Source organism: Lontra canadensis, unplaced genomic scaffold (assembly GCF_010015895.1).
Source record: "Lontra canadensis isolate GAN:19392208 unplaced genomic scaffold, GSC_riverotter_1.0 scaffold55, whole genome shotgun sequence".
Taxonomy (NCBI): Eukaryota; Metazoa; Chordata; class Mammalia; order Carnivora; family Mustelidae; genus Lontra; species Lontra canadensis.
The window spans coordinates 1,043,986-1,069,370 of NW_022631049.1; the positions used below are offsets into that span (position 1 = coordinate 1,043,986).

Consider the following 25,385-nt stretch of genomic DNA (forward strand, 5'->3'; position numbering starts at 1 on the left):
AGATATGTTTAGTAAATAAGAAAGTTATTTCATCATGAATGAAAGAAATATATTTGAACAAATATATAATACTGTCATTCTAACAATCAAAGATCAGTTAAGTCTCCATGTCTCAGAACAGAAAAACATGCTTTCTAAATTAAAATGTAATATATACAAAATAAATGCTATGTAATAACTTCTTTGTAAACAGGACATTATTTTCCATTCATAGAATTGCTGCTATTCTTTTCCTCAATCTCCTGTTGAGTTTGTAGGTGCTCAGAATGGTTTGATAACTCCCTAGCTGAATTCTTGGGACTAGATGATCTTTAGGTCCCTACTCCTCCACCACCTGTTACCTCTCCCCTCCCCAGAGAATTATCTTCTAAACAAATAAATGTTGTCTAATATTTCTTTAGTGGAGAAAAAAGGATTTTCTACATTCTGAACTCAAAGCCAGCTGTAATGCATGGGGCAGGCCAAGTGCAAGAGAGTGACAAGGCCAAACACATGCAAGTATCACCATTAATAGCTTAAGACATGGAGCTCAGTACTAGAAACTTCAAATGTTTCTGGTTAAAAATATAAAAAAGTGTAAATCTTTGAGTATAACTGCCTCCTATTTAAAATGATACTTTATCAGCCTGATTCTTAACCATCCAAGGATGACTGGGAGAAAGGACTATAAACACAAAAATCACCCTATACTTTATGTTCCATTTAAAGACACAAAAGTACAGGGCACCTGGGTGGCTCAGTAGGTTAAAGCCTCTGCCTTTGGCTCAGGTCATGATCCCCAGGGTCCTGGGATCAAGCCCCGCATCCGGCTCTCTGCTCAGCAGAGAGCCTGCTTCCTCCTCTCTCTCTCTCCGCCTGCCTCTCTGCCTACTTGTGATCTCTGTCTGTCAAATAAATAAATAAAATCTTTTAAATAAATAAAAATACAGGCGCAAAAGTACAAAGAACAGTGTTTTCATTTGTAGATAGTTAATGAGTCCCAAGAAGAGGCTGAGAACGCTAAAGAGATTAACAAAATAAATTCCTCACATATATTATAATCAGAAATGAAAAAGAAAAATCTAAAATAAAGAGAGAAAACTGGTCAATAATATTTTTAAAGTATATTTTAAACGATTTGGGGGGGGAGGCATCAATAGGTTGAACAGGAAAAGGAAAAATTACCAAAAGATGTGTAAAGACTGAGAACAAAATGGATCAAGTGAGCATTCAGAGCAAGTGCATGAGAGAGAGACGAACAGGGTGGAATAACGGAGGAAATGAGGTAAGCGATGAAAGCAGGAGAAAATGAGATGACACTGGCAGGGGCAGGACAGGCACATTTTAAGGATTGGAGGAAAATGCGTAAATTTCTTGATTAGGGCAACTATTTGCTGAGTTTGGAGCCAGGGAAGTCAGCTAAAAATTCTGATGCTTGGGACCCACTGATTTTTAATAAGATAGGTGTGGCAACATCTGCCAGAAACATGGAAGTCTTTCAAAACTGGATGCCCGGTTGATTAGGTACTGAGTACTTACCTCAATCAGTGAGTACCTAACTCACTGGCAACAACAACTGAACAAATAACAGACAATAATAATTTTCAGCCTTCAACACTAGGCTGAATTTCCACTGGTGCCTTGAGTGGTAAAAAGCTCTGGAACTTATTACTGCTCTCTCATTCCATTAAGTCCCCTCAGAAGGAAGGTGGTCAATGTATGAACACAAAGTGACTTTATTCACAGTTGCCAGGCAAAATAACTGTATCAAATGGTTATTTATATACCAATATGCTTTCTATAATCAGTTTCTCCAAGTATTTTGTGTTTTAGAAAAAACATCTAAAAATGTATATAAATCATAAACCAAATACACATGTAGTATCTATATGCCTCACACTAAGTGTAGCAATTTCTTTTTTTTTTTTTTTTTTTTTTTTTTTTTTAAAGATTTTTATTTATTTATTTGTCAGAGAGAGAGAGCACAGGCAGACAGAGTGGCAGGCAGAGGCAGAGGGAGAAGCAGGCTCCCTGCTGAGCAGGGAGCCCGATGTGGGACTCGATCCCAGGACGCTGGGATCACGACCTGAGCCGAAGGCAGCCGCTTAACCAACTGAGCCACCCAGGCGTCCCAGTGTAGCAATTTCTTGTGACAATCTTCATCACAAAGATCTTTCCTGGCTAGAGTAACAACAGAGGAGATCCTTACTTTTACATAAAGTTTGAAAGCAATGCCATCTAGTGGACAACTTTTTCATAAAAAGTATTCTTTTCAAGAATGCACTTAAGATTTATTCATTCAAAACATATTTATTGAGGGACGCCTGGGTGGGTCAGTTGGTTAGGCATCCGACTCTTGGTTATGATCTCCCAGTTGTGGGATCAAGCCCCACATCAGGCTCTGTGCTCAATGTGGAGTCTACTTCAGCTTCTCTCTCCCTCCCCCCTCACTAACTCTCTCTCTCAAATAAATATTTTTTCAAATACATATTTATCGAGGACCTAATATATGCCAGGCACCACTCTAGGTGCTAAGGATGTGACAAAGGACAAGAACAACAACAACAACAAAAAAAAACTTCCCTCATGGAACTTACAGTCTACTGAGAGAGACAAACAAATATATTTTATACATCAGGTACTAAGTGCTCTAAAGAAAAATGAACCAGAATGAGGAAATAGATTGTGAAAGATGGAAGCAAGTGCTATTTTATGTAAGGTGGTCTGGGAAAGCCTCTTCAGTGAGGTGAATTTGAGCAATGGTTTAAAAGAGATGAGAAAATGAAATATTTGATATCCAGTGGAAGAGACAATAGGAAAAGAGAATTTTATATAAGAAGCGCCTGAGGTGATCAAGGAATAACAAACAAGGAGGCTAATATAGCTGGAACATAGGAAACAAGAAGGAGAATAAAAGGAAATAAAGTCAGGATGCCTAGGTGGCTCAGTGGGTTAAGCCTCTGCCAGGGTCCCGGGATCGAGTCCCACATAGGGCTCCCTGCTCAGCTGGGAGCCTGCTTCTCCCTCTGCATTGCCCCTCCCCACTGCTTGTGCTTCTTCTAGCTCTCTCTCAAATAAATAAATAAAAATATTTCTAAAAAATTAATTAATTAAAAAGGAAATAACGTCAGAGTGCTAGCCAGGGGCCAGGATCATGTAAGATCCTTAGGACTGTGGTATTTTGTTTAGGTATTATTTAGTAAACTAAGAAACCTGGAAGCAGAACTGACACAATCTGACTTTTTTTTTTCTTTCCAGAATCACTCTATCAGATGGAAAAGGGGCTGTACATGGGGCACAGGTGAAAACAAGACCAGCTAGTACAGTAATCTAGATAAGAAAGATGATAGTGACTTGACCTGGGGAAGAGCTCAGCTGATTAGAAAGACCTGAACTTAATGTACAGTTCAAAAGCTGAAGGAATTTCTTGGCTAATTGGATGAGCATCTGGAGGAATGGAATTACCATTCATTGAAGTGGAGAAGACTGGATTCGTTCCAGGTTTTTGTTATTAGTTCCCCCTGTTACTTCACAGCTCTTGTATAAAAGGAAATTTAAATGCTTTACATTAGCGACCACATGACAACTTGAAATAAAACACATGCTTAATGTAAAAAAAAAAAAAGTTTTCCAAAATTCTAGTTGAAATATAGCATCATAAATGTGCTGAAATAGAAGTTTATGGTTTCTCAAAGCTTCTTATACATATGTAATATTTTCCTGTTCATTAATTCAGTATGTATTTGTTCAACAGTGTGATATAAATATAACAATGTGAATCTATTAGTCCTTTACAGATTCCAGATAATTACAAAGTTTTTTTTAAAGTACTTATGAATTCTATTTCTTAGAACCTCTTCAAGATCTTCCCACTAAATCACCTAGATTCACAAATGTTAAGGCAGCTAAAATTAGACTAAGGTGAAACCTACCCAGACTCATGAAACCATCTTAAAAAAACATCTCTCTCTCTCTCTCTCTCTCTATTGTTTGCCCCCACGTCAAAGATCCTGGATTCATGCCAACAAGCAAATGGGTAAATGGTCCTAAGACCACACTGGCAATTACCTTCCTAATGACCCAAAGTCATGGCTAGCCACTAACACTACATGCCTCCCTTCTGATACACTGATTCAGAAAGACTGACACCTTATAAACAGTTGGCGAGGGTTTGGAGGGCACTGGCTGTGGGGTACCTGGCACCTTGCAAGGTGATAGGCAGCTCCTAGATCTAAGCTTGGCCACTGTTTCCACACAGAAAAATACAACATACACCTCTCCTTTGTACACGGAGCTCTAATAGCTACAATTTTACATGTTTGTGATTATTTAATGTCTTCCTCCCCTGTTGAACTATGTATTTCTTCCTAGTTTTCAGAGCTTTTCTGATTTCATGACAACTCAGGACTGTCCACTTCTACCTCCTAAATTCCCAATCCTATAACCCACCTCCCCAGGCCCCCACCTGCCAGAGTCCAGGGCCCCATCTCTTGTTTCAGTCCCTCAGTTTGCCTCACACACATACCCACTTGCAGTTCTAAGACCCAGCTTTATCATCCTTTATCCATTTTTTTCTCCCAAAATTATATTTTGAAAACCTCTATTACTATTTACCATCCTTCTTCATTCTTAACTCTAGTTCCATCTTTTCCTAATTACCTCCAACAGGGATAAGACAGTAGTCCCTCAACTCACATATACTAGAATTCTCATGGTCACCAAAATTTCTGTACAGGTCACTAGATTAATCTCTTTACCCATATTCTCAAGGTATATATAAGCACAGAGTGTCTAAGACCATATCAGATCTTAAGCATAAGTCCAATAGGTTAAACAAATAAATACAGACTCTTCTGAATCAATCAGAAAGGCAGACCCAGAACTCTTCTTGCTTAACATTCCCCTCTCCACAAGGCAGTCCTTGAATACCTGAGGGTTAGTACCAGACTCTACTATTATGCAATTATTAATTAGTTTGGAGATAAAATTTTAGCCTAAGGTGAACAAGCATACTTAACATACTATTTTAGATTATCTTCTCAAAGATATATAAAAATGCACTAGTGTATTGCCTTAAAAAACAAAACTAATTGGGGTGCCTTGGTGGCACAGTTGGTTGAGTGACCAACGCTCAGTATCTTCTGGCTTGGGTCATGATCTCAGGGTCATGAAATTGAGCCCCACCAAGACAGGCTCTGGAGCCGAGTCTGCTTTGGACTCTCTCTCCCTCTCCTTCTGCCCTTCCCCACTGTGCATGCACATGATCTCTCTATACCACTCTATCTAAAATAAATAATCTTTAAAAGCATATATATATATGCTTTTAAAGTGTATATATATAACTAAAATATATATAAATAAATATATAAATAACTTTATATATAAATAAATATAGAATTTCATATATATAAAGTATATATATATAACTAATCTTTCCAAAATGTTTTTTTAAATACATCAACTGCAAGGTTCTCTTTTTCTTTTAATGCATTTTAAACTTACACAGTTTTATTTACTCCTCCTTTGTTTTTTTCCCCTCCTTCTTGATAACAAAAGGTAACTTGCAATTTATTATTAAAATTAAAAATTACAATTAGTTTCCACTTTTTATCACTTACCCTAAATTCTCTATAAGCAAATTGAGGGGGTTTTTTTAAAAGATTTTATTTATTTATTTGACAGAGATCACAAGTAGGCAGAGAGGCAGGCAGAGAGAGAGGAAGAGAAGCAGGCCTCCTGCTGAGCAGAGAGCCCGATGGGGGGCTTGATCCCAGGACCCTGGGATCATGACCTGAGCCGAAAGCAGTGGCTTTAACCCTCTGAGCCACCCAGGCAACCCGCAAATTGAGTTTTTTGTTTTGTTTTCTTTTCTTAAGAGCAAGAGGGAGAGGGATGGGGGACAGGGAAGGTTATAGGGAGAGAGAGATAATCTTAAGCAGGCTCCATGCCCAGCATGGAGCTCGATGTGCATCTCAATCTCATGACCCTGAGATCATGACCTGAGCCAAAATCAAGGGCTGGACACTTAACCAACCGATTGAGCCACTCAGGCGCCCCTTTACACAAATCCTTTAACCTTCCTCAGAATAATCCTTCAACTCACGTTTTCATTTGTACTGATAAGATAGCTTGCTTGTATGCACAAAATGAAGACACTGCTACATACAGAGGCATACAAAAAGCTAAAACATGTTCTTCTTTGAGTCTCATTTTCCATGCTGTTACCTCTTCTCTAAGTCCAGATATGATCCCGGTGGTGACAGACACACTAATTACCTACCAATATCTATTCCCACTTCTTCTTTACTATGAGAACCCCAATTTTACTCAGGCAGCCATGTTAACCAGCCCCAGGAAACTTATCATGCTTATTATAACAATCTTTTCCCCCTCCTTTCCCCACCCTCCCTTACATATAGGGGTGTCTCAGTGAGAAATCTGCATGATAATTCCAGAGGATGAGAAGGAAATCAACAGAGGGAAGGAGATAGCTATTCCGAAAACCATATTTTCCTGATAAAACAGATAGCTGGCATTTCCCTTCCCACTGACTGGGAATGCCCCAGCCCTACTAGGTCTCCCTGTCATCACTGCTCGACCTGATCAGTGCCCGCAACCACCTACTCACTGCTCTGTGGGTATTGCAGCAGAAAGCTTTCCTAACTGATTAACTAACCTTCCCTCAATAAATCTAAACAGCGGTCAAGCTGTAATAGCACAAATGAAATAGGACCAGGCAGTATAGAGCCATCTCCAGTCTCTGACCTCCCATGACAAACTCTCCAGAAGGAGAAAAAGCTACTCCAGAAGGAGGACTGGTACTTTTGATTCCACCTGACCCTATCACCACACCTCAGAATGCAATCCATGTGGCAGCCAGATGACCATACTCTTCCAGCCTGTGCAGAACAGACTAGAAAAGTAAAAACAATGTGAATTTCAACCCCTATCCTCCAATGACCTTCACTAAGGTTCCCTGTAAATTATGAAACATAATTCCAGGGGCACCTGGCTACCTCAGTCAGTAGAGCAACCAACCCTAGATCTTGGGGTTTTGAGTTTGAGCCCCACACTGGATGTAGAGATTACTCAAAAATAAAATCTTAAAAAAAGAAAAAAAGGAAGAAATATAATTCCAATAAAGGGACTAAAATTTTACCTCATTTCCAACTTTCCTTCAGCTTGTTGAAGGTTAGTCACTGGCATTTTAAACAGTACATTTCATTTGGACAACCTGAGTGAACCAATGTCTTAATTATCAGTGTTAGCATCAAAGGTATTTCAGTGTTCAGATTTCCAGTGGTCTCATATACTTATGCTTACGTTCTTTTTTACCATTTATTTAAGATCCAAATAAGTTCATCACATTGGAACTGACCAATACGTCTTTTTTCCTCAGCTTTATTGAGATATAACTGACATATAACATTGTGTAGGTTTAAGGTATACAATGTGATGAGAGCAATATACCTTTCAAATCCCTTTTAATCCAAAGGTTCCTTCTCCAACTCTAACTTCAAGAATTATTTGTTGTCATTTGCCACAGTTCGTATTTTGTTTACTGCATCTCTCTGGTATTGTTTAACAATACTCTATATATGTTGTAACTATATATGTTGTAAACTTCTCTCTTCTCTATGTATGTTGTAAACTAGTAGTTGGATCTGAAAGCTTGATTACACTCAGGCTTGACTAGTCTTCCATGAGGAGGTACCACAATGACTAGTTTTCTTTTTGTGATGTTAAGCCTTTATGTTTATGAGCTATTTTCACTCATGATACTTCTAACATCAAATATTTGGGTTTTCCATAACCGAGCAATTTTTTAATTCCCTATCGACACCAACTGGGTATCAGACACTTAACTATCAGGCGTTAGCTCAGACTCCACAGGTTAAGGGCTCAGACCCACAAGACTGCCCACCCCCCCACGTCAAGGCCTGAATCACAAGTCCTAGAACTCTGGGACTATTAATACTACTACTACTTCTGACCCACTGAGCAACTACAAAACAGGAGTTCCCACACACCCCTCCTCAAGTTCAATAATTTTGCTAGAATGGTGCCAAGAACTCAGGAAGGCATTTTACTTACTATTACCAAATTATTACAAGAATAAAAGATACAACTCAAGAAAAGACTGGGGAGGGTTCCATGGCACACCACCTTCCCAGCACCTTGTGTTCACCAACCCAGAAACTCTCCAAACCCTATCATTTGGAAATTTTTGTAGAGATCCCATTACATAGGCATTATTGATTAAAGCACTGGCCATTGGCAATTAACCAGTTACCAGCCTCTTTCCCTTCCTCAGAGGTTGGGGGGAATGGGTGAAGCTGAAAGTTCCCACTCTATAATCATATGATTGGCCACCAGCTCCCATCTGAAGCTTTCCAGGGCCCCACCAAAAATAATCACATTAGCATAAGCTCAGGTATGTTTGAAAGGTGCTGATTATGAATAACAAATGATACGCCTGGCACCTCTATTAACTTGGGAAATTCCAAAGGTTTTAGAAGCTCTTTGGCCAAGAATCAGGACAAAGACAAAATACGGATTTCTTATTATATCACAGTATTCAATGCCTAGGTCCATTAGATTGCTGGGGTTTTTAATTTGATGATATTCTATCAGTCCTTCTTCATTTATTATTGCTGGAATACTCCTGTAAAAAGACCTATTTGTTACTCAGTAACATAGTTCATATAGAAAAAGAAATTTTTCTCAACTCATTTTCAAACTAATGAGTTGCTTCTCTAAATTTTCCTACACTGCCAATTAGCTGCTTTTCATTTCTTTATATTACAGACTTAAGAATCTAAACATAGTTCACAGGTTTTAATCTACTGTCATTATTATCTTATTGGTGGTCAGTGTGTCTCATCTTTGGCCAGTGGGAACCTGTTCAGGTTGACTCCTGAGTCCTAAGTGGTCTTTGATAACTTCCTGGTCATCTGATATGTTTCACACTCAACTTAAAAATTTCCTGCACCAGTGCTAGAAGCAGCCATTTCCCCAAAAACCCTCATTCCTCTTAGTAGGAAATGGTGTCTGGTTTTCACAATTTGAAAGTAATGCCTGTCCATTCATTTATCAAACATTTTCTGCGCACTTAATGTGTGCCAGTCACTAGATTTGGCTTTGAAGATACAAAGATATAACACAAACTCACAAAGCTGACAAACTTATGGCATATACTGAAAATAGATAACAAGCAATACAGAACAAAGAAAATAAATTCCAGGCAAAATAATCTATTTGGAACTTATCTGGTCATGGAATACACTTTGATCTAACTAGTATCCTTAGAGAGAAATAAGAGAGAGAAGTGACTCATAATGACACAGTTAAAGACAGACTCAAAGGACTATACATATACTACGCCTTGACTAGAAGAACAGAATTGAATCAGTCTCCAGACCTATAAGTACTCTTGCTCATGAAGGTTAATCAGAGCAGGGGAGGAGGAGGACCAAATTTATTTTCAGATGTCCAGAATTACCCAAAAAACCAAATGCCTCCCATAGAATGTTAAAGGTCCCTTCCAAATAAGGAAATCTTTCCTTCCCAAGCACAGATACACTTACTATCAGTGTGTTTATGTTGAATAACATACTGTTGCAAAGATTAAAGTGAAATACTTCTCAATCAAAATGTATTTTGAAATGTGTAACTTTTCCATTCACTAAAATTTAATTTCAACTAGAAATGACTTACAAAGCACCTTACCTTTTGCCTTTTTTAATTAAATATCCCTCTTCCCCATTTCTATTTACATCCTTCCCTCTGTTTCTTAAACTTCTTTTTTCCTGACTTTCTGCAAAACACAGCTTATCTAGGAATCTCACTTAAGCCAATGACAAAGGGATAGAAAAGACAAAAAGAAACTGCTTCCTGTGTTAATCTTAAAAGGAAAATTCATTTAAAATAGCATCTAATATTCTGCATTCTCACAAAGAAAAGTTAAATGTTAACCTGTTTGAAAATGTTATATGCTATAAATAAGTTATAAAAAAGGACATTACAATGGAAAAGAATTAAATCTCCCACCTTTCAGCACTAAATGCTGACTCTGTGTCGACGTACACAACAGCTCCTTCTAATCCTCCCATGTTGGTGGGTAACGTGGCCAAAATGCTCATCATTATACAAAACTGAGTTTTACCACAACCTGATGGGCCTGTAATCTAAAAAAAAAAAAAAAAAAAAAAAAAAATTACTTACATAAATATCACAAGTAGTCAAAGCAAAATCCTTTTAAGAACTTGACACTTGCACAGTCCCACTAACCTGGGTTCCTGGAGTTCCTTAATAAATCTTAACATTCCTTAGAATGTTCCTTAAATATTCTAATACATCCATTGTAAGGAATTAAGTCCTTCCCTATATGTCCTAATTGATACTAGATACCATCTTGGGGAAAAATGAGAAAATAGTCATTCAAATCATGCTCTGTGTTCTGTAGTTCAAATGAAAAGCTTTGGTTAAGAGACGCTAGAGGGTGCATATACACATTTAGAACTGGGAGTTATGTATTTTTCTCATTAAGACATTTATAAAAGGAACTTGAAAATATTTAAGAGGCTTTAATAATTGGTTTAGCATTTCTTATGCGTTGGCCTTTTAGAACAATTTTGTACTAGTCCCTTAAAAAGCTACTTTGATCTTTATTGTGAACAGTAAAGAATTTAGGAGTGAAGAGTACTGATGTATACAATTTATTTTCAAATGCTTCAGCAAAAAAAAGTGTGTGTGTGTGTGTGTGTGTGTGTGTGTACAGAGAAAGATTAAGCAACTGTAACAAAATTCAACAATGGTTGACTCTAGGTGATTCATACTTTGAAGTGTGTTTTGAAATTTTAGTTGGTGAAAGCTATTCTAAGATTACAAAATTTGGAAATCAAGAGGATAGAGATAGAAAAAAATAGGAAATTCTCAAGTACAACTAGAAGTAATGAATAAAAATTAATTTGAGGGGCGCCTGGGTGGCTCAATGTGTTAAGCATCTGCCTTCGACTCAGGTCATGATCTCAGGGTCCTGGGATGGAGCCCTGCATCGGGTTCTCTGCTCAGCAGGGAGCCTGTTTCCCCCTCTTTCTCTGCCTGCCTTTCTGACTATTTGTGATCTCTGTCAAATAAATAAATAAAATCTTTTAAAAAATTAATTTGAAAATGTTAAAAAAAAATCCCCTTTAGGGGTGCCTGGGTGGCTCAGTCATTAAGCATCTGACTTCAGCTTAGGCCATGATCCCAGGGTCCTGGGATGGAGCCCCAAATGGGGCTCCCTGCTCTGAGGGAAGCCTGCTTCCCTCTCCCGCTCCCCCTGCTTGTGTTCCCTCGTTCACTCTCTCTCTCTGTCAAATAAATAAATAAATGGTCTTTAAAAAAAAAAAAATATATATATATATATATATATCCCCTTTAAACATATGCTATTTGTCACACTGGCTGCCGCATCCAAATATTAAGAACCGAAACACTATCCCTTTTGTAAAAGTAACACTAATAATTGTAACACAATTTTTCACAAAGGAAGGGAAAGAACAAGAGGGAAGGAAGAGAGAAAAAAAATCTCAGAGACGAAAAAGTCTGAGCTAAGACTTAGACAGACTATAAATATTTGAATAAACTGTCTTAAATACATCATGAAGTAGGGAGAAATAAGCAGGGATGACCCATGAGTCTACATCACTTGTGCCAGTGGTTCTCAAACAAGTGAGCACTGGAATTGCCTGGCAAGCTTATTAACTGGCATCCCTGGTTCACTAGGTCTGGGATGTGGCCTGAGAATCCACATTTCTAATAAATTCCCAGGTGATGTTTATGCTGTTGTACACTTTTGAGAACCATAGTCTAAAAATTTAAACTAAAGCTAACCTTCATTTATCAAGGCTCAACATTAAAAAACAAAAGCTCACAAGTTAGAAACCATGTGCTGATTTATTATAATCTCTAAACAGTGATTTAGACTTTCAGAATAAATTGTTGATACCAATAACAGTTTGCCAGATCATGAGTCATCAGTGGAAAGGGGTCTCCAAACTTTTTTGATTACATAGTCTGACCAACCAAAAACAAACAAAATTTATTATGGTCTTCCAATGTACACATATTTATTATATACATACTATTTTACTAAAACATTCTATACAATATAAAGCATATATAAAATAGGGATTAAAACATTTAAAATAAGCATTTAAAATAGTTTCATATCCTTTTTTTTAAAGGTTTATTTTTATTTTTATTTTTATTTGTTTATTTGACAGAGAGAGAACACAAGCAGGGGGAGTGGGAGAGAGAAAAGCAGGCTTCCCACTGAGCAGGGAGCCCAATTCGGGGCTTGATCCCAGGACCCCAGGATCATGACTTAAGCTGAAGGCAGATGTTTAACAACTGAGCCACCCAGGCACCCCTATTTTGCTTAAAGATTTTATTCATTTATTTGAGAGACAGCATGTACACAAGCACACATGAACAGGGTGGGGGACGTGAAGGGGGGACAGTGGCTGAGGGAGAGGGAGAAGCAGACTCCCCGCTGAGCAGGGAGCCCCATTGAGGCTCCATCCCAGGACCTCGAGATCATGACCTGAGCCAAAGGCAAACACTTAACTGACTGAGCCACCCAGGTGCCCCTCATATCTTATTAGTTGTACATATTTTTTTTAAGATTTTATTCATTCATTTGAGAAAGACATACAGAGAAAGAGACACAGAGAGAGAGCATGAGCAGGGGGAGAGGCAGAGGGAGAAGGAGAAGCAGATTCCCCGCTGAGCAAGGAGCCTGATATGGGGCTCGATGCCAAGACCCGGAGATCTCGACTGAGCCAAAAGCAGATACTTAACTGGCTGAGCCACTCAGGCATCCCCAGGTCTTTTTTTTTTTTTTTTTTTTTTTAAATACAGACTTACTTGAGAGAGACGGAGTCGGGGCAAGGGGGAGGGGCAGAGGAAGAGAGAGACTCTCAAGCAGATTCCCCACCAAGCAGGGAGTCCAAAGCAGGGCTCAATCCCACTACCCTGAGATCATGACCTGAGCCAAAATCAAGAGTCCAACACTTAACTGTCTGAACTACCCAAGTGCCCCCAGATCTTTTCATTCTCATAAAAACCTAACACTTTTAGTGAAACAATGATGATAATAATGAAAATAACAAATGAAATTATATTATTATTTAAGTATTTGTCATTCAGTGATTGAAATGTCAGGTCCTAGGTTCCAAATATTTCAGTATTTACATGCAATGGCGGTTTAGTTGAGAAAGGGATAACTGCAAAAACGTAAGAACTGAAATTTTTAAAATACATCACTCATTCTTACTATTTTCATTTTTCAATAACTTCCATCAATTAGCAAAAGTTTTTATTGAACTTTGGCTAATAAATTTCCATCTTTCCTCATGCCAATCAATTGTTCTTACAACATAATCAAAAGATACTGCATTTTAAGATTTTTAACAATTGTTTTAAAAATAAAAACTCTTTATTTGGAAGATTTTTCAACAGTATAGCAAATATTGTTACAGGTTTTTTAAGTATGCAGATAACAAAGTTTTCACAAAACACAGTTATCTTTGACAACAAAAATAACATTGTAAAAGAAACATTTTCAAGCAATGATTCTTAAAAACACTCTGGGGGCGCCTGGGTGGCTCAGTGGGTTGAAGCCTCTGCCTTCGGCTCAGGTCATGATCCCAGGGTCCTGGGATCAAGCCCCAAATCGGGCTCTCTGCTCAGCGGGGAGCCTGCTTCCTCCTCTCTCTCTGCCTGCTGCTCTATTTGTGATCTCTGTCAAATAAATAAAATTTTTTAAAAAACACACTCTGTATTTTAATCTGTCTTCAAAAAGGCACTGACTTTCTCACTCATTATTAAAACATTACCTTTACTTTAGATTTACTTTAGATTTTTTTTTTTTAATTTGACAGAGAGAGAGAGATCACAAATAGGCAGAGAGAGAGGAGGAAGCAGGCTCCCCGCTGTGCAGACAGCCTGATGGAAGCAGGAAACATTACCTTTACTTTAGATTTTTTTTTTAATTTGACAGAGAGAGAGAGATCACAAATAGGCAGAGAGAGACCCACTGAGCCACCCAGGCACCCCTACACACCAGGTTTTATATACTTTCTAAAATTTAATGAGCTTAAACCCCTTAAATCCTTTGAGATTTTTAGTGGAAAGGTAAAACAGGCCATTATTTTAATTAAAATGATACACATGAACACATTCAGTAATATATTAAGTCTCATGAAAATGTAAGGTATTCTCATTATTCCATCTTTAAAGAAAACATGTAAAAAAAATCTGAAAACTTAAACAAGTAGAACTAGTATTTTTTCTACTTCATTATTTTCACATACTATTCAGCATAGTCTAGGGAAAAATAGAACATTATGTGAATAACATTATAAGATTTCTGGGGTTGTTTGTTTTGTTTTGACTTTGCATTTGAAGTTGGATAATTACATTAATTTAAGCTAAAATAACTAATTTCTAATTCTTTAGCAATCTCAGATCATCTTCATACATTTTTCACTCTCTTTCTAGACTCAAAAAAATTTATGCTGCATGCAATTCTGATGGGCTGACTGGAGTTAAATTTCATTATTTTTTCAGGTTTACTTAGTGGGTTAAAACATTTCAACATTAATAATTTTTAGCTTCAGATAGTTTAGCTCTGAATTCTCCCAAGCCAAACCACAAAGTTTCAAGTTGTGTTCAGTTCCCAGGTTCAGCTCCAATGTTGGTTAGAAAGAGAGAACATGCCAAACCAGAATAGTCTCAGGTAGTTGTTTCTTGGAAACTCTAGAGTGAATACAACATTTACACACAGAAAACACCAGTAAAATACAATTAGCTTCATATAGTTTAGATTCTGGGCTTCAACCCTGCCTGAGAAATAAAAGAACTGAAAGAAAATAACCAGTGGTGAGGATCACTCAAATATCAACAGGAAAGCAAATATTAATAATTAGTTTAAAGGAGAAAGAGAATTATTCCTAAGCAAAGAAAGTCTAGTTGTACTGAAGTAAAAATGAAGCCTAGTCATTCTAATCTTTAGAGAGACTGAATGGTTGAGATGAATGCGAAACCTGGACCTGATAGGACCTAAAACCAAGTTAACTCTCCTCTCACTGAAGATGGGGGCAACAGGATGGGCCATCTGCCAAACCAATACTTCACGTGAGAAAATTTAAGGACTGCCTGGTTCTGATCTGAGAAAAGAGCTTTGGAAACTTCATATCATTTTTTTAAATGATGCCCCTCACCCATCTTTTGTCTCCATTTGCTCTACAATCATGTAGAAACATGACTAGGCCTTCAATCTACAGAATTCATTTGAAAAATAACTAACTCTCAAAATCCTAAAACAAACAACAAACAAAATCTCAATCTCGGAAAGGCCAGGTAGTACTTTGCCTTGTGAAAAAAACCTTGATCTTAAATTACTTTACATAAACATATGGAAGATTTTGTATCTTGGATTTTCTCCACTACTCCTTTTCATTTCATATTAACAGCTGCTATCTTTCAAGTACATGGGAAGGGACAAAAAAGAAGGGAGGGGAACTGAGCAGAAAAACACAGGAGGACATGGAAATGAAAAGTACCCCAAGCTTCACAGTTAAAAAAAACCTCAAACAGTATCAAGGGACATCATCATCCATTTAACAATCATATAACATGTGCTATATAAAAGATTCTATGAAATCTTTATGGAGAAAGACATTTATTTCTAAACCAGGAAGTGAGCGAAGAATTAGGAGCAATGATCCAATCAACCACACCTGCTAAGATCCTGTATTAGGACAGGGGCTTATCTTGCCTTTCAAAACTCTGGGCAGGATAAACAAACCACGTCAGGGGATTATGGTCAAGGAATGCAATTGGAAGTTTCTCCCTAGTAATCCTACTGCTGTTGTCACACATGGAGCACACCTAACCTGGCTGTATTCTGAAGGAGATGAGACCAATTTTGGCCAACCTACACACCCAAGAGCAAGAAAAATAAATGTTTGCTGCTGTTGTAAGCAGTGTAAGCAGCCAAAATTGACTAATCAAAAATTCATGTCTTGTACTTCACTGTTTATGCATTCCTATCACATGCCTGGTCCTTGAAGGCACTTCAGTGTACGATCCTGCCTTATTAGCTCCAGTGATCTTGCAGGCCACAGCTAACCTTGCCAATAAGAAAGAATAAGAACTGCATATTTAACTGTTCTGAGAAAAAATCAGGATGCCAAAATAGGACTAAGTGACAAAAATAGTCACTTCCAAAGCAAAACTGACCCGCTCAAGGACAACTGGTCTACTTAAATCATGAACAAAGCATAGAAATGCATCAGGAAATACTAATAGTAAAAACGTGCTACATCCTTTCTCATTATTTAGAGCAAGGATCTGGGTATAATCGTCCCTCTCAAACGTTGTAAAGATTTGGCAGGCTTCATAGGTTTACACTTCCAGAGGTACTCTTGAACAAAGATATGCAGATCTTATATCCCTGTCTGTTGACATGAGTTTGGACCAGTTCTCTAGTCCAGTAACCTCAGGATTGCAGTATGAAAACACTTTTTTTGGCGATCCCTTTAAATACAACCTTAATTTTACCAACATATTAGCATCTTTATTCTACATTCTTAGTAGGGGTGATCTTGACCCCAAGAATGAAACCTGCTTTTGGGGTGGGGGTGGTTAGATTTTATTCTTTTTCAACCTAAAACACAGATAAACGGACAGTACATAAACAGGTATATAGTGTATCTGTGGGATTAAAATCTCAAGGGGAAGGAAGCTTCATTAGAAAAAAAATGTCTAAAAAGCTCATAAGGGGAGAAAATGAAAACACGATTGAAAAACACTGATTTAATGTACATGATCCCCTATGAGAAGGCTAACATGTGGTTTGACCTCCACATTATGTAAACTTTTAAACTTTAAATTTCAAACATATCTTTACTACCCATCGTTAGTAATAGCAGATGCCGAATTATCTGCTTAGATATTCCTCGAGTAAGGAATCTGATGTTCCCAGGGAATGGGACAAAGCCCCACAGTTCAGTTTCATCTGTGATTCCGCAGAGGCGGTTTCGCTTTGGTTTCTCCTCTGCTGCTTCTGCTTTCAGCACGAGTGCTTCTCTACTTCCACTTTTGATCTCGGTGCTATAACTGCACCTACACAGATTCAGCGACGTTCCACATCAATCGAAACTGGGCATCAGGAAGGAGCAGCTATAAAAACACTAGCAGAATGTTTCCAGACTTATTCTTACTCCCTCTGTCGTCTCCAGGCCTCATCTAAGTTTATCCTACCAGTTGCCTTACCTCTCTCACCAGATGTGACATCTACCTCGTATCTGGGACTCTAGGTTTGACCTTTTAACCAGAAACAAAGGTCATGCAAGGCAATTAATTAGACACCTCCAGTGACACCATATTAGTTCTCTATCATTCTGTAACAAATTACCACAAACTTAACAGCCTAACACAACACCCGTTTCTTATCTCACACTTCTGTAGGTTCTCACGCTTCCGTAGGTTAGCAGTCTGGATGGGCTTGACAGGGCTCTCCGCTCAGTCTCACCGGGCCAAGATCAAGATGCCAGCGCTGCAAAACCGCCCACTCTGCAGCTGCGGATCTGAGCTGTTTCCTCTCTGGCCATTCTCGGAGGGCTGCTCACTGCATCGAGATGCCACCTACCTACCTTCCTTCTCACGATCTTTCTGGTTTCTCCTCTAGCCAGAGAAAGCTCAGTTTTCAAGGGCCCACAGAAGCAGATCAGTAGATCTCCCTGTCTTAAAGTCAACTGTGCCACAGAACATGCCATAGTAACGGGAATGCTAGTTCATCGCATCCGCAGGTTCCAGGCATTGTGGCACAGCATCTCTGGGAGGCCATTTCAGAATTCTGTCTACCACAAAGTCTCTGGGAACAGAGAAGTAATAAAGTTTTTTAAGACTTACACACACACACATTGGGGCGCCTGGGTGGCTCAGTGGGTTAAAGCCTCTGCCTTCGGCTCAGGTCATGATCCCAGGGTTCTGGGATCGAGCCCCGCATCCGGCTCTCTGCTCAGCAGGGAGCCTGCTTCCCTTCCTCTCTCTCTCTGCCTGCCTCTCTGCCTACTTGTGATCTCTGTCTGTCAAATAAATAAATAAAATATTTTTAAAAAAAAAGACTTACACACACACACACGCATGCATACATATATCAACACACATATACAGTGATAGCCAGGCTCTAAGAAGGACCCAGTGATCTCACTCTGGTATTCACACCCTTCTGTACTCCCCTCCCACACTGTAACAGGTGCGTCTGTGTAATAAACTACAGCGGAAGTAATGCTATGTAACTTCCAAAGCCAGGCCATAGAAGACAATGCCATTTCTGCCTTGTTCTCTAAGATCACTTACTCTAGGTGAAGTCAACTGCCATGTCAGGAAGACAGGCAAGCAGTCCTGTGGAGAGGTCCGGGTGGCCAATAACTGAAACTTCCTGCCAAGAAGAGCCAGGACCAACTTCCCAACCACATAAGTGAGCCATCTTGGAAACATCCCCACCACCTCCGGTCAGGTTCTCAGATGACTGCAGCCTCACCAATACCTTGACTGTAATCTCATGAGAGACCTTAACCAGAAAACCAGCTAAGATGCTCCTGAATTCCTGACTCACAGAAACTGTGAGGCAATAAATCTTTCTTGTTGTTTTTAGCCACTAAACTTTGGAATGATTTGTTAAACAGCAATATTTAACAGATCTATAAATATGCAGCTAAGATACACAGATATTAGAGATATTTAAGAAAAAACTCCTAAAATGAAAAAAATCACTGATGTTCATCAATAAAAGATCAGTTAGGGGGCGCCTGGGTGGCTCAGTGGGTTAAAGCCTCTGCCTTCGGCTCAGGTCATGATCCCAGGATCCTGGGATCAAGCCCCGCATCGGGCTCTCTGCTCATCGGGGAGCCTGCTTCCTCCTCTCTCTGCCTGCCTCTCTGCCTCCTTGTGATTTCTGTCTGTCAAATAAATAAATAAATCTTTAAAAAAAAAAAAAAAGATCAGTTAAGTAGAAAACTCATATTCCTTAAGTGTACTATTGTGATAATTTTTAATGGTATACAAATCAAAATAAATATAACATTAAAAATTACTAAAGTTTGGCTTATTTCAAGATCCAAGGAGAGAATACGAAAGACATAGCAATAACCAAAGCATTACAGTAAACAACCACTACGTAAGTGTTTAAATACAAACTCATTCTCTCAACTAATACTTATTAAGTACCTCCTACATATGCTAATCCTATGAATCTAACTATAAAGACATAATCCCTGCCCACTTGGAATTTATTCTCCAGTGAGGAAGACATGCACTAATTAAGCATACAAACACTACAGTTCTAACAGTGACAAGTGCTATATAGAAGAACCAAGTACATGGTTCAGTTCTCTAAAAACATAGGACAATTCTAAATGTGTTAAGTCAAAACAATAAAATAGGCTCAAAATACATTAAGTAAAAAATAATAGAACTACAAGTAAATTTGTCAATTCAACAACATTTTAAACATTTCTACATTACTATTAGGTCAGGCTGAGAAAAAAAAGTTGGTAAAGATAAAAAAGATTTGAACAACCCAAATAACAAGCTGAATTTAATGGTCATATATGCAGAGCATTTAAATATTAGAGAATAATCCTTCTTCTCAATTGCACCTAGAGTATTTTTATAAAAGTTGGTCACATATTATACCTTAAAAAAAGTTTCAGAAATTTTTAGAGAATCAGTATCACATAAAGTTCTCTGACTAATGAATTTAGGTTAACAATCTAATTTTTAAAAGATAAATTTTTAAATAAGTAATTTAGATTTTCAAAAATTCCAAATAACTCATGAATTGGAGAAGTAATCATAATGGAAATTTTAAAATACCATTAAAACTAAATAAAAATGAAACTGCTATAATTTTCATTTTATATAAATAAATTCTATGTAAAATAAATTTCATTTTATATTTTAAAAATGAAGCAATGGATATTCATAGCCTACAAGAGCAGAGTTAAAAAAAAAAAAAGAAAGAAAAAATGAAAATTAATAGATTAAATGTACATAACTTTTTGGGGTGTAGAAATAATCTCACAAAACATGCTATTACATAGAAGGAGATAATAAAATAAAAGAAATCATTGAAGTAGAAGAAAAGATAGAGAGGACCAAAAAAGAACAACAAATGCACAGTCCTTTGAAAAGACTATAATAGAGACACCTGGGTGGCTCAGTTGATTGTCTGCCTGAGGCTCCAGTCATGATCCCAGGGTTCTGGGATGGAGTCCTGAATCCCACCTCACACTCCTTGCTCAGCAGGGAGCCTGCTTCTCCCTCTGCCTGCCCCTCACCCTGCTTTCTCTCTCTCTCTCTTTCTCTGACAAATAAATCATAAAATCTTAAAAAAAAAAAAAAGGCAAAGAATAATAATATTCTAAACTCTCACCAGACTTTTTCTTTAAGATTTTTATTTATTTATTTGACCGAGATCACAAGTAGGCAGAGAGACAGGGAGCAGGCTACCCTGCTCACCAAAACTACTCAGTAAGAAATAGAAATCCATAAATAGTCATGAATAGTCCCATAAAGCATTAAAGGAATTTATTTCATTTTTTTAAATCTTCCCACAAGGAAAATACCAAGATCAGACAATTTTTCAGAAAATTTTTATCAAATATTCAAGAAACAAATAATTCTAATTTATACAAACGATCATAAAATATTTAAAAAGAGACAGTATGCAATTAACTCAATTAGTTCACAATAGATCACACAAAAATTAACTCAAAATAGATCATAAACAGGGGCGCCTGGGTGGCTCAGTGGGTTAAGGCCTCTGCCTTCGGCTACCGTCGTGATCCCATGGTTCTGGGATCAAGCCCCACGTCAGGCCCTCTGCTCAGAAGGGAGCCTGCTTCCCTTCCTCTCTCTCTGCCTGCCTCTCTGCCTACCTTGTGATCTCTGTCTCTCTGTCAAATAAATAAATAATCTTAAAAAAAATAGATCATAAACAAAATGTAAAACCTAAAACTGAAACTTTAGAAGAAAACATAGCAAAAATCACTGTGTCTTTGGCTGGACAAAGAATTTGTAGAGATGACCAAAAGCACCATCAATAAAAGAAAAAAACTGATAGACTGGACTCCAAAAGCTGCCATGAACAAATCAATGAACAGACAAGCCACCGATTGGAAGAAAACAACTGCAAATCCGACATCTGATAAAGGACTTGTATCCAGAATATGTAAAGAATGCTTACAACTCAGTAACAAGAAAACAACCAATTAAAAAATAGGCAAAAGATCTGACTAGACACTTAAGAAAATACACAAAAGGGAGTGCGTGGGTGGTTCAGTCAGTTAAGCGTCTGACCCTTGATTTTGGCTCAGGTCATGAGGTTAGGGCTGTGGGATGGAGCTGCACCTGGGGCTCCACACTCAGCAGGGAGTCTGCCTGAAGATTTTCTCTCCCTGTCCCTCTGCCCCTCCCCCTGCTCACGTACAGGCATTCTCTCTTTCTAAGATAAATAAATAAATCTTTTAAAAAAAAGAGAGAAAATACACAAATGGCCAGTAAGCACATGAGTAGGTGTTCGATATCATTAGTCATTAGAGAAGTGTAATTAAAACTACAATGAAATTGGCAATTCCACAACAAGCCTGGCTGTAAGAGTGCAGATGGGGCTGCCTATCGTCCCACAGCGGTGCAAGGGGGAGAAAAAAAAAACCAACAATGAAATACCACTCACACCCACTGGAATAGCAAAATCAAAAAGATAAACAATACTAAATGTTAGTGAGGGTGCGGAGAAACAAACCATCACACTTTGCCAGTGAGAATGTGAAATGGTACAGCCACTTGGGAAAGCAGTCTGGGGTTTCTTAAAAAGTTCAGCGTATCCATTATCCACTCACTCCTAGTAAGCTCCCAAGAGAAACAAAAACCTATGTCCATACAAAGACCTATCCATGAATGTTCATAGCAGCATTATTCCTGCTGAGTGATAACTGGAAACAATCTAAGTGGTCAACTGAGGAATGGATAAACAAAATGTGAAAATGTGCTGCAGCCATACAACGCGATACAAATCCACAGTTAAAAGGAACAAATTACTACATGCTACAACACGGGTGAACCTCAAAAACATCGCACTATGTGAAAGAAACCAAATACAAAAGACTACATATTAGATGATCCCATTTATGAAATGTTTAGAAAAGACAAATATATAGATAGAAGCAGAAAAACAGATGAATGGGTACTGAGGATGGAAGCAAGGATTACCTATAAATATGCATGAAGGAAATTTTTAAGGTGATGGAACTGTTCTAAACCTGGACTATGGTGATGACTTACTAGAAAATTACTTGAATTATCCAATTAATAATCGTTGAGGTTTTATAGTGGTTAAATTGTACCTTAATAAAACTGCTTTTGAAATAACCAAATGATTTGTGAAAAAAATTTTCAAGCTCATTAGAAGTCAGGAAAATGAAAACTAAGATCATAGATACCAAAGATGGGCATAAGTTAAGAAATCTGATAATACCAAGGAATGAAGACATGAAGCAAGAAGAATTCCTGCACATCACTGGTAGAAATTCAAACAGGTACAACTGCTCTGGAAAACAATTTGTCCTGATTCTGCAAAGTTGCATTATGCACATATCCTATAACCAGGAAATCACTCCAAGGTAGAAACCCTAGACAGGATCCAGATAGTAAATATTTTAGGCTCTACAGACCATGAGATCTTTACCACAACTAACTCAACTCTGCCTTCTATCATATAAACAGCAGCAGACAAAACATAAACAAATCAGCATAGCTGTGTTATAATAAAACTTTGTTTACAAAAACAGACACCAAGCTAGATTTGATCATTGGGCAGTAATCTGACAATCCCTGTCCCAGCAAAATACTTGTACATGTGATGCAGGGGACATGTACAATTTTCATAGGATTTGTTTATATTAGCCGCAAACTAGAAACAACCCAAATGTTCACTCACAGGAAAAAAGATAAATAAATCGTGGCATATTTTCAAAATGGAATATGATACAGCAGGAAAAGGGAATTATACTCCTGTCACCTGAAACAACATGGTTAAATCTTAGAAGACATTATTAAGTGAAAAAAAATAATAATTCAGAGAAGAGATATGATATGAATTAATCACAGAAATGATTTAATAAAGCTCAAAACAAAGCAAAACTAAATAAATGTCATAGCACCTATTTAGGTACATAGACAATAAAAGAAAATTATAGGGGAAAAAAATTTTAGGAATGGTAAAAATTCAGGACAAAGATTACATCTCAATGAAGGGTAAAGATAGGATCAGGGAGAAGCCCACGGTTAGTTTCAATGGTTCTGGTATTGTTCTGGTTCTTATTAAGTCATAGGGTCATAAGACTTCATAACTTACACATGCAGGATATATTTAATCATATATATATATATATATATATATAAAATATACATTAAAATTTTGTTAATAAAAGGTAAATAGAAATACTCCCTATAGTCAACTGAAAAAAAATCCCAAAACAACTGAAGCAGCTACCTGTAACTAAAACAGGAAGTACAGAACTGGCCACTAAAAAGCAGAGTATCTGTGCTCCAAGTCCACCAAGCAGATCATGACAAAACACCAATGTGGCTGGTAACTAACACTTGGATTCAGAAAGAATTGACAAATGCCAAGTGAAAAAGTATTAAAAAATATTCTAGGAGCGCCTGGGTGGCTCAGTGGGTTAAGCCTCTGCCTTCGGCTCAGGTCATGATCCCAGGGTCCTGGGATCGAGCCCCGCATCGGGCTCTCTGCTTAGCAGAGAGCCTGCTTCCCCCTCTCTCTCTGCCTGCCTCTCTGCCTACTTGTGATCTCTCTGTCTGTCAAATAAATAAATAAAATATTAAAAAAAAATAAAAATAAAAATAAATAAAATAAAAAGTATTCTAAAACTTAAACATTTTTTTAAATTAGTTGTTTGTTAATCAAGTTCAGTTTTTGCTATTTAAGTAACTTTATAACTGTGGAACACTGCCGTTACAAACTCACTTGAAGAGGTCCCGCTAGAGTGCAAAAAGATTACATATAGTCAGATTCTGGCACCATCTGGTGGCAGTACCCTGCAACAGCAGGGGGGGGTTTGTTTCTTTTAAAGATTCGCTCACTCATTTATCAACTATCTAATAGGCATCCTCCAAGCATAGCACACACATATTTTTAAACCTTTCTTAGAAGACAGGACATAAAATAAGGTATAGTATCTAAAACAGAATGCCCATTTTCAAGAAAAAAAATCTACACTGGAATCCATGACTATGAGAATGTCAGAGTTTGCTCTTGTTTGCTTAAAATATCTAAGCCGCTAGAAGTCTCAGGCAAGAAGTTCTTCGGGAGTATCCTGGTAAGCTTACTGGACCAGTAAGCACGCCAATGCAGCATGCAGGAAAGAACTGTGGTAGTTTCTGAATATCTTCAATCTCACTATGGAAAACAATATAGAGGTTCCTCAAAACAATTAAAAATAGATCTACATACAACTCAGAAATTCCACTTCCGGATATATACCCAAAGGAAGTAAAAACTATTTCTTCAAGATACCTGCACTCCAATGATTATCATAGTAGTATTCTCAATAGCCAAGATATGTTAACAACCTAAATGTCCATCACACGTGAATGGATTTAAAAATGCAGCATTTAAGCAATGTCCACAAGAGCCAAATTACGGAAAGAGCCTAGATGCCCATTGACAGATGAATGGATAAAGAAGATGTGGTATAGATACACAATGGAATACTATGCAGCCATCGAAAAATGAAATCTTGCCATTTGCAACAAGGTGGCTGGAACTAGAAGGTATTATGCTAAGCGAAGTAAGTCAATCAGAGAAAGACAATTATCATATGATCTCACTGATATGAGGAATTTGAGAAACAAGACAGAGTATCATTGGTGAAGAGAGGGAAAAATGAAGATGAAACCAGAAAGGGAGACAAACCATAAGATACTCTTAATCTCAGGAAACAAACTGAGGGTTGCTGGAGGGGAGGGGTTTGGAGGGATGGAGCGGCTGGGTGATGGACATTGGGGAGGGTGTGTGCTATGGTGAGTGCTCCGAATTGTGTAAGACTGATGATTCACAGACCTGTACCCCTGAAGCAAATAACATTATTTGTAATATTAATAACATTTATTAACATTATGTTAAAAATAATAATAATAAATGGGGCATATATACACAATGGAAAATTACTCAGCCATGAGGAAGATAACCTCCCATGAGCAGCAACATGAACGGACCCTAAGCACATTACACTATGCAACGTAAGTCAGACAGAGAAAGAAACATA

The 25,385-nt window shown here is 37.8% G+C and overlaps 1 protein-coding gene across 8 annotated transcripts in view; it reads right to left on the reverse strand.

Annotated features, from left to right (window-relative positions):
• Positions 1-25,385, reverse strand: part of RAD51B (RAD51 paralog B) — a 675,478-nt gene that overhangs the window by 637,300 nt on the left and 12,793 nt on the right. For all 8 annotated transcript variants that reach the window (XM_032875118.1, XM_032875115.1, XM_032875120.1 and 5 more), the window contains exon 5: positions 10,030-10,166. In XM_032875118.1, the coding sequence (XP_032731009.1) occupies positions 10,030-10,166 (137 nt within the window). The remainder of the gene's footprint in view (positions 1-10,029; positions 10,167-25,385) is intronic.